Below are 9,103 nucleotides of genomic sequence, written 5' to 3'. Positions count from 1 at the left end.
ATAGTGAGAAGTTGTTCTATAAGTTGGGTTGAATCTCGAAGATAGCTGGGTAACGAGATGACATGTTCTTGTAGGTATAGATCAATATAATGTGACAAGTTACTAGTCAGACAGTTTGTATTAGATATAATTGGCCGTCCGGGTGGTCTGGTAGCCGACTTATGTATTTTTGGCAAAAAATAAAAATATGGTTTGTTAGCTGAAGGCACACTGGTTGCAAAACACTGAGTTTGTTACCAAACTCGGTGTTTCACAACCAGTGTGCCTCCAGCTGCTGCAAAACTACAACTCCCAGCATGCACTGATAGACCGTACATGCTGGGAGTTGTAGTTTTGCAACAGCTGGATGTTTCTCCCCCCCAATGTGAACGTACATGTTTCTCCCCCCCCTAATATCACTGAAGAGATAGAAGTTCGGCTTCATAAACAAATAGAGAGGGCCGCCCGGGCAGGTACAGTGGTAATAATGGGAGATTTTAACTATCCAGATATAGATTGGGGTCCGGGGTTGGCTAAAACTACAAAGGGGCGACAATTCCTAAATTTATTGCAGGATAATTTTATGGGCCAGTTTGTGGAGGACCCAACAAGAAGGGATGCCTTGTTGGATCTGATCATTTCCAACAACGCAGAGCTGGTTGGTAATGTAACTGTGCGGGAAAACCTTGCTAATAGCGACCACAATATAGTTACTTTTGACTTAAAATGTAGAAAACAAAGACAGGCGGGGAAGGCAAAAACATATAACTTTAAAAAGGCAAATTTCCCTGAGCTGAGGGCTGCACTACAGGACATAGACTGGGGGGATGTGTTGTCAAATACTGATACAGAAGGTAAATGGGACATCTTTAAATCAACTCTAAATAACTATACAGCTAAATATATACCAAAGGGGAACAAATATAAACGATTAAAACTAAATCCTACATGGCTGACACATGATGTTAAAAGAGCAATAAACAACAAAAAAATAGCCTTCAAAAAATACAAATCTGATGGGTCAGCTATAACATTTAAACAGTACAAGTGTCACAATGCCGGCTGGCAGGAGGTGGATCCTCTGTGCCAGAGAGGGATTGGCGTGGACCGTGCTAGTGGACCGGTTCTAAGTCACTACTGGTGTTCACCAGAGCCCGCCGCAAAGCGGGATGGTCTTGCTGCGGCGGTAGTGACCAGGTCGTATCCACTAGCAACGGCTCAACCTCTCTGACTGCTGAAGATAGGCGCGGTACAAGGGAGTAGACAGAAGCAAGGTCGGACGTAGCAGAAGGTCGGGGCAGGCAGCAAGGATCGTAGTCAGGGGCAACAGCAGGAGGTCTGGAACACAGGCTAGGAACACACAAGGAAACGCTTTCACTGGCACAATGGCAACAAGATCCGGCGAGGGAGTGCAGGGGAAGTGAGGTATACATAGGGAGTGCACAGGTGAACACACTAATTAGAACCACTGCGCCAATCAGCGGCGCAGTGGCCCTTTAAATCGCAGAGACCCGGCGCGCGCGCGCCCTAGGGAGCGGGGCCGCGCGCGCCGGGACAGGACCGACGGAGAGCGAGTCAGGTACGGGAGCCGGGGTGCGCATCGCGAGCGGGCGCCACCCGCATCGCATCCCGGCTGGAGGCAGTATCGCAGCGCACCGGGTCAGTGGATCTGACCGGAGCGCTGCAGTAGCGAGAGTGTAGCGAGCGCTCCGGGGAGGAGCGGGGACCCGGAGCGCTCGGCGTAACAACAAGGAGCTTAATAAAATCTGTAAAAATGTAATAAAAACAGCAAAAATTCAAAATGAGAGACAGGTGGCCAAAGAAAGCAAAACTAATCCTAAATATTTTTTTAGATATATAAATGCAAAAAAACCAAGGACAGAGCATGTAGGACCCCTTAATAATGATAATGGGGAGGTTGTCACAGGCGATCAAGAGAAGGCGGAGCTACTGAATGGGTTCTTTAGTTCTGTATACACTATGGAAGAAGGAGCTGACATTGGCCAGGTCAGTGCTGGTAACACATCATGTAATGTACTGAACTGGCTTAATGTAGAGATGGTACAAGGTAAGTTAAGTGATATAAATGTAAGCAAATCCCCAGGACCGGATGGACTACACCCAAGAGTTCTTAGAGAGGTAAGTTCAGTAATATCTGTACCCCTGTTCATGATATTTAGAGATTCTCTGGTGTCTGGTATTGTGCCAAAGGACTGGCGCAAGGCGAATGTGGTGCCAATCTTCAAAAAGGGCTCTAGGTCTTCCCCAGGAAACTATAGACCGGTAAGTTTAACGTGCATTGTGGGTAAATTGTTTGAAGGACTTATAAGGGATTACATACAGGAATACATAGGGGATAATTGTATTATAAGTGATAGCCAGCATGGGTTTACTAAGGATAGAAGTTGTCAAACCAATCTAATTTGCTTTTATGAAGAGGTGAGTAGAAGCCTTGACAGAGGAATGGCTGTGGATATAGTGTTTCTGGATTTTGCTAAAGCGTTTGATACTGTCCCTCATAGACATCTGACAGGTAAGTTAAGGTCTTTGGGTTTGGAAATTTTAGTTTGTAACTGGATTGAACACTGGCTCATGGATCGTACCCAGAGAGTGGTGGTCAATGATTCGTACTCTGATTGGTCCCCGGTTATTAGTGGTGTACCCCAAGGTTCAGTACTGGGACCGCTGTTGTTTAATTTATTTATCAATGATATAGAGGATGGTATTAACAGCTCTGTTTCTATCTTTTCAGATGACACCAAGCTTTGTAGCACAGTACAGTCTATAGAGGATGTGCATAAGTTACAAGATGACTTGGATAGACTAAGTGTCTGGGCATCCACTTTGGCAAATGAGGTTCAATGTGGATAAATGTAAAGTTATGCATCTGGGTACTAATAACCTGCATGCATCGTATGTCTTAGGGGGGATTAAACTGGCAGAGTCACTGGTAGAGAAGGATCTGGGTGTACTTGTAGATCACAGACTACAGAATAGCATGCAATGTCAGGCTGCTGCTTCCAAAGCCGGCAGGATATTGTCATGTATCAAAAGAGGCATGGACTCAAGGGACAGGGACATAATACTCCCCCTTTATAAAGCATTGGTACGGCCTCAACTGGAATATGCTGTTCAGTTTTGGGCACCTGTCCATAAAAGGGACACTGCGGAGTTGGAAAGGGTGCAGAGACTCGCGACTAAACTAATATGGGGCATGGAACATCTTAGCTATGAGGAGCGATTAAAGGAGTTACAATTGTTTAGTCTTGAGAAGAGACGTTTAAGGGGGGATATGATAAACGTATATAAGTATATTAATGGCCCATACAAAAAATATGGAGAAAAACTGTTCCAGGTTAAACCCCCCCCAAAGGACGAGGGGGCACTCCCTCCGTCTGGAGAAGAAAAAGTTTAGTCTCAAGGGGCGACACGCCTACTTTACAGTGAGGACTGTGAATTTATGGAACGGTCTACCTCAGGAACTGGTCACAGCAGGAACAATTAACAGCTTTAAAACAGGATTAGATACATTCCTAAAACAAAATAAGATTAATGCTTATGAAGAAATATAAAATCTCATCCCTTCCCCAATATCGCGCCACACCCCTACCCCTTAATTCCCTGGTTGAACTTGATGGACATATGTCTTTTTTCGACCGTACTAACTATGTAACTATGTACAGGGTACACTCACATGGGCGGAGGATTACAGTAAGTATCCGGCTGCAAGTTTGAGCTGCGGCAAATTTTCTGCCGCAGCTCAAACTGCCAGCGAGAAACTACTGTGAACCCCCGCCCGTGTGACTGTACCCTACAAACACTACACTACCAAAAAATAAAATAAAAAGTAAAAAACACTACATATACACATACCCCTACACAGCCCCCCTCCCCAATAAAAATGAAAAACGTCTGGTACGCCACTGTTTCCAAAACAGAGCCTCCAGTTGTTGCAAAACAACTACTCCCAGTATTGCCAGATAGCCGTTGACTGTCCAGGCATGCTGGGAGTTTTGCAACAGCTGGAGGCACCCTGTTTGGGAATCACTGGCGTAGAATACCCCTATGTCCACCCCTATGCAAGTCCCTAATTTAGGCCTCAAATGCGCATGGCGCTCTCACTTTGGAGCCCTGTCGTCTTTCAAGGCAACAGTTTAGGGCCACATATGGGGTATCGCCGTACTCGGGAGAAATTGTGTTACAAATTTTGGGGGGTATTTTCTGCTATTACCCTTTTTAAAAATGTGAAATTTTTGGGAAACCAAGCATTTTAGGTAAAAAAAAATGTTTAAGTTTTTTTTACATATGCAAAAGTCGTGAATCACCTATGGGGTATTAAGGTTCACATTACCCCTTGTTACGTTCCCCGAGGGGTCTAGTTTCCAAAATGGTATGCCATGTGTTTTTTTTTGTTGCTGTTCTGGCACCATAGGGGCTTCCTAAATGTGGCATGCCCCCAGAGCAAAATTTGCTTTCAAAAAGCCAAATGTGACTCCTTCTCTTCTGAGACCTGTAGTGCGCCAGCAGAGCACTTTTCACCCCCATATGGGGTGTTTTCTGAATCGGGAGAAATTGGGCTTCAAATTTTGGGGGGTATTTTCTGCTATTATCCTTTTAAAAAATATAAAATTTTTGGGAAACCAAGCATTTTAGGTAAAATTATTATTTTTTTTTTACATATGCAAAAGTCGTGAATCACATGTGGGGTAAAGGTTCACTTTACCCCTTGTTACGTTCCCCGAGGGGTCTAGTTTCCAAAATGGTATGCCATGTGTTTTTTTTTTTTTTTTTGCTGTCCTGGCACCATAGAGGCTTCCAAAAGGTGACATGCCCCCCAAAAACCATTTGTCGCTCCTTCCCTTCTGAGCCCTCTACCGCGCCCACCGAACAATTAACATAGACATATGAGGTATGTGCTTACTCGAGAGAAATTGGGTTTCAAATACAAGTAAAAATGTTCTCCTTTTTACCCCTTGCAAAAATTCAAAAATTGGGTCTACAAGAACATGCGAGTGTAAAAAATGAAGATTGTGAATTTTCTCCTTCACTTTGCTGCTATTCCTGTGAAACACCTAAAGGGTTAATACACTTATTGAATGTCATTTTGAATACTTTGGGGGTGTAGTTTTTATAATGGGGTCATTTATGGGTTATTTCTAATATGAAGACCCTTCAAATCCACTTCAAACCTGAACTGGTCCATGAAAAATAGCGAGTTTGAAAATTTTGTGAAAATTTTCAAAATTGCTGCTGAACTTTGAAGCCCTCTGGTGTCTTCCAAAAGTAAAAACTCATACATTTTATGATGCAAACATAAAGCAGACATATTGTATGTATGAACCAAAAAAAAAAAAAAATTTATTTTGAATATCCATTTTCCTTACAAGCAGAGAGCTTCAAAGTTAGAAAAATGCTAAATTTTCATTTTTTTAAGCAAATTTGGGGATTTTTCACCAAGAAAAGATGCAAGTTACCATAAAATTTTAGTTAAAGTTAGTAAGTTAAAGTAGAATATGTCACGAAAAAACAATCTCGGAATCAGAATGATAACTAAAAGCATTCCAGAGTTATTAATGTTTAAAGTGACAGTGGTCAGAATTGCAAAAAACGCTCTGGTCCTTATGGTGTAAAATGGCCTGGTCCTTAAGGGGTTGTGTGCTGCCCTGCAGTTCGGAGCTCCGCTCACAGCGTCCGGAAGTTCATTACTCCGAACGCTGTGTGCGGGCTTCCGTGTTCGCAGCCGCCGGGCGTGACATCACGCCCGGCCCCTTCGTGACGTCACGCCCGCCCCCTCTACCAAAGTCTATGGGAAGGGGGCGTGACAGCGGTCGCGCCCCCTTACCATAGACTTTCGTTGAGGGGGCGGGCAAGACATCATGAGGGGGCTGGCGAGACGTCACGAAGGGGCCGGGCGTTCGAAGTAATGAACTTCTGGACGCTGTGAGCTGAGCTCCGAACTGCAGGGCAGCGCACAACCCCTTTAAGGGGTTAAAAATGGATGGAACCGGACATCATTTTTCAATCCTTATACGTTTCTCAACATTATATGGATTAGTGTTGGGCACTAATATTCGCATTTCAAATTTTTATCACGAATATATTCGAAATTACAAATATTCCCTTTTTTCAGCATATGTGTATATTCACATATTCCTTCTTTTCACTTGTGGGACATTTAAAATGATGCAAATACACTTGTCAGAGGTTTTCAACAACATCCCTAGCAATTAATAGTAAATTTGCCCACTCCCTCACTGTTTTCTTCCTTGAATATGCAAATATTCACATATGCGACTAACGAATAGTTTGCGAATATAGGATGAATATTTGTTTATATATTCGCGAAATATTGCAAATTCGAATATTGGCAATGTAGCTCATCACTAATCCGGATAAAAATTTTGACACGTTTTGCTACAGTTTAGTCAGGTTTTGAGGAATCCGTTTTTTATTGAAAAACAATTATACTGGAACTGTATTGCAGAAACGTGGTGTGAACCCAGCCTTACAGTACTCGCTAAACTACCAGCACCGAACTACCACACAATACAATACACAGAGCACTAAACGTCCACACAATACAGTACACAGAGTACATAACAGTACACAAAGCACTAAACTACCACACAATACATTACAGTACACAGAGCACTAAACTACCACACAATACAGTACACAGAATACATTACAGTACACAAAGCAGTGAACTACCACACATAACAGTACAAAGCACTGAACTACCACACAATACAGTACACAGAGTACATTACAGTACAAAAAGCACTAAACTACCACACAAAACAGTACACAGAGCACTAAACCACCACACAATACATTACAGTACACAGAGCACTAAACTACCACACAATACAGTACACAGAATACATTACAGTACACAAAGCAGTGAACTACCACACATAACAGTACAAAGCACTGAACTACCACACAATACAGTACACAGAGTACATTACAGTACACAAAGCACTAAACTACCACACAATACAGTACACAGAATACATTACTGTACACAAAGCAGTGAACTACCACACATAACAGTACAAAGCACTGAACTACCACACATAACAGTACAAAGCACTGAACTACCACACAATACAGTACACAGAATACATTACAGTACACAAAGCACTGAACTACCACACATAACAGTACAAAGCACTGAACTACCACACATAACAGTACACAGAGCACTAAACGTCCACACATTGCAATACACAAAATACTACACCACCGCAGGTTACAGTACACAAAGCACCAAACTACAGCACGCTACTACTATCGCAGGGAACTCGCCAGGGGAGGCAAAGGGCCGTGGCCGGGGATCTCCGAGCTCCTCCCGCCTCGCGTCACGTAATCTAGGGGGTTCACTTCGTTGATAGTTTCACTTTCTCTTCGCACTTGGAGTCCATTTTCTAGGAGTCTTCGAAGAGAAGGAAGTGCTGAGGGCACAAAGGAGACGCCTCGTGACGGGTGTACACAGCCGACAAGAACCGCAACACAACCTGAGGACAGTACTGCACGGTGGTCTGCGGTAATGGCAGAAAACGCGGCATATAACCTTACCACTGAGACCATCCCCGACAAAGCGGAGAAGTTCCTCGGCTCCGAGCTGGAGAGGAGACATTTCTTCCTGAAAGTGGCGCAGCTGGTGAGTGTCCTGCGGCATGTCTTGTGTACGGACCGGTACCTGGGGGAGGTGAGGGGGAGAAAATGTCCTGTGTGAACAAAGGCCTCCATGTCCAGAGCTGTGCTGGGGCATTTGTTTTGCGGCTTTTACCTGCCGGAAGTACAAATCTCTGCTGGACTTGTGTTCACACCTTGCATTTTATGTCAGTATTTTTAGCGAAATCCACGAGAGGAAATGACACAGAGGAACAAGAAAATCGCCACATTTTCTGTGCTTTGTACCCACTTTAAAAAAAATAGGACCAAAATGAGGGTGGAAATACCAGTTAATTTTTATGCAGCCCAGGCTATTTGAGACCAAGCACAATTATCCACTTTTATCCCTCACTATAATGAGATAAAACTTAACTTATGATTATTGGTTTAAATTATGAGTAGCAAAAAGTGAAGGTAAAAAAGGAGATTTAAAAACCCAGCACATCAGAGCACCTATTATCAGTGTATCACATGCTGCTCATTTGGCGCGCACACACACACACATTTGTGTATCCTGGGTATACCTGCAGTGTATGCCCAGGTTAAAGGTGCTTGTGCTGATTTTAAAACTCTATAACAAAGCCCCCCCCCCCCCCTTTTTTTTTGCCTCAAAATGTAAACTAATAATAAAAGTAAAATTTTTTCATTTATAGTGAGGGATAAAAGTGGATAATTGTGCTTGGTCTCAAATAGGCTGGGCTGTGTAAAAATTTTACCCACTTTTGGCTCAAAATAGTGACCAAGATATTGGCCCTCATTTACTATTGCAAACCTGACACGTTTTGTCGTGTTGTGCGCCAGATTCTGTCTGTCTGCGCCAGAATTTTGAAAAACCCGACTAAGGGTGGGTTCACACTACGTTTTCTCCCATACAGGAGCGCATACGGCAGGGGGGAGCTAAAACCTCGCGCTCCCGTATGTCATTCATTTCAATGAGCCGGCCGGAGTGAAACGTTCGGTCGGCTCATTTTTGCGCCGTATGCGCTTTTACAACCGGACCTAAAACTGTGGTCAACCACGGTTTTAGGTCCGGTTGTAAAAGCGCATACGGCGCAAAAATGAGCCGACCGGACCGAACGTTTCACTCCGGCCGGCTCATTGAAATGAATGACATACGGGAGCGCATACGGTGACATACGGGAGCGCGAGGTTTTAGCTCCCCCCTGCCGTATGCGCTCCCATATGGGAGAAAACGTAGTGTGAACCCAGCCTTACTCTCCATTTTGCTAAGAAAACCCAAAAAGGGGCATGGCTGTTGGGGGGAAAGGGGGCATGGTCACTGAAAAGGGTCGTGTTCACGACATTTTCACAAAAACCCAACATATTTACTAAGGTTTCCACAGAAAATGTGGTGGATTTCAGCTGAGGAAATTCAGACAGATCAGAGCATGTGTAAAAAAAGGAAAATGTAGGGAGGCCTTAGTAAATACTTTGGAAAATAAAT

The 9,103-nt window shown here is 43.7% G+C and overlaps 1 protein-coding gene across 2 annotated transcripts in view; it reads left to right on the top strand.

Annotated features, from left to right (window-relative positions):
- The first annotated feature begins 7,127 nt into the window (after nucleotides 1-7,127).
- The window catches only part of CMTM6 (CKLF like MARVEL transmembrane domain containing 6), a 71,829-nt gene continuing 69,853 nt past the window's right edge, over nucleotides 7,128-9,103 (top strand). Inside the window, exon 1 of one of the 2 annotated variants that reach the window (XM_056520102.1) lies at nucleotides 7,128-7,645. In XM_056520102.1, coding sequence (XP_056376077.1) covers nucleotides 7,532-7,645 — 114 coding nt within the window. In that variant the 5' untranslated portion in view covers nucleotides 7,128-7,531. The remainder of the gene's footprint in view (nucleotides 7,646-9,103) is intronic. The other variant, XM_056520101.1, reaches the window with a different exon arrangement.

The sequence above is a fragment of the Hyla sarda genome, chromosome 5 (assembly GCF_029499605.1).
Source record: "Hyla sarda isolate aHylSar1 chromosome 5, aHylSar1.hap1, whole genome shotgun sequence".
NCBI classification, from domain to species: domain Eukaryota; kingdom Metazoa; phylum Chordata; class Amphibia; order Anura; family Hylidae; genus Hyla; species Hyla sarda.
Note: the sequence above shows the minus strand (reverse complement) of the source record. Positions and strands in the feature narration are given on the sequence as shown.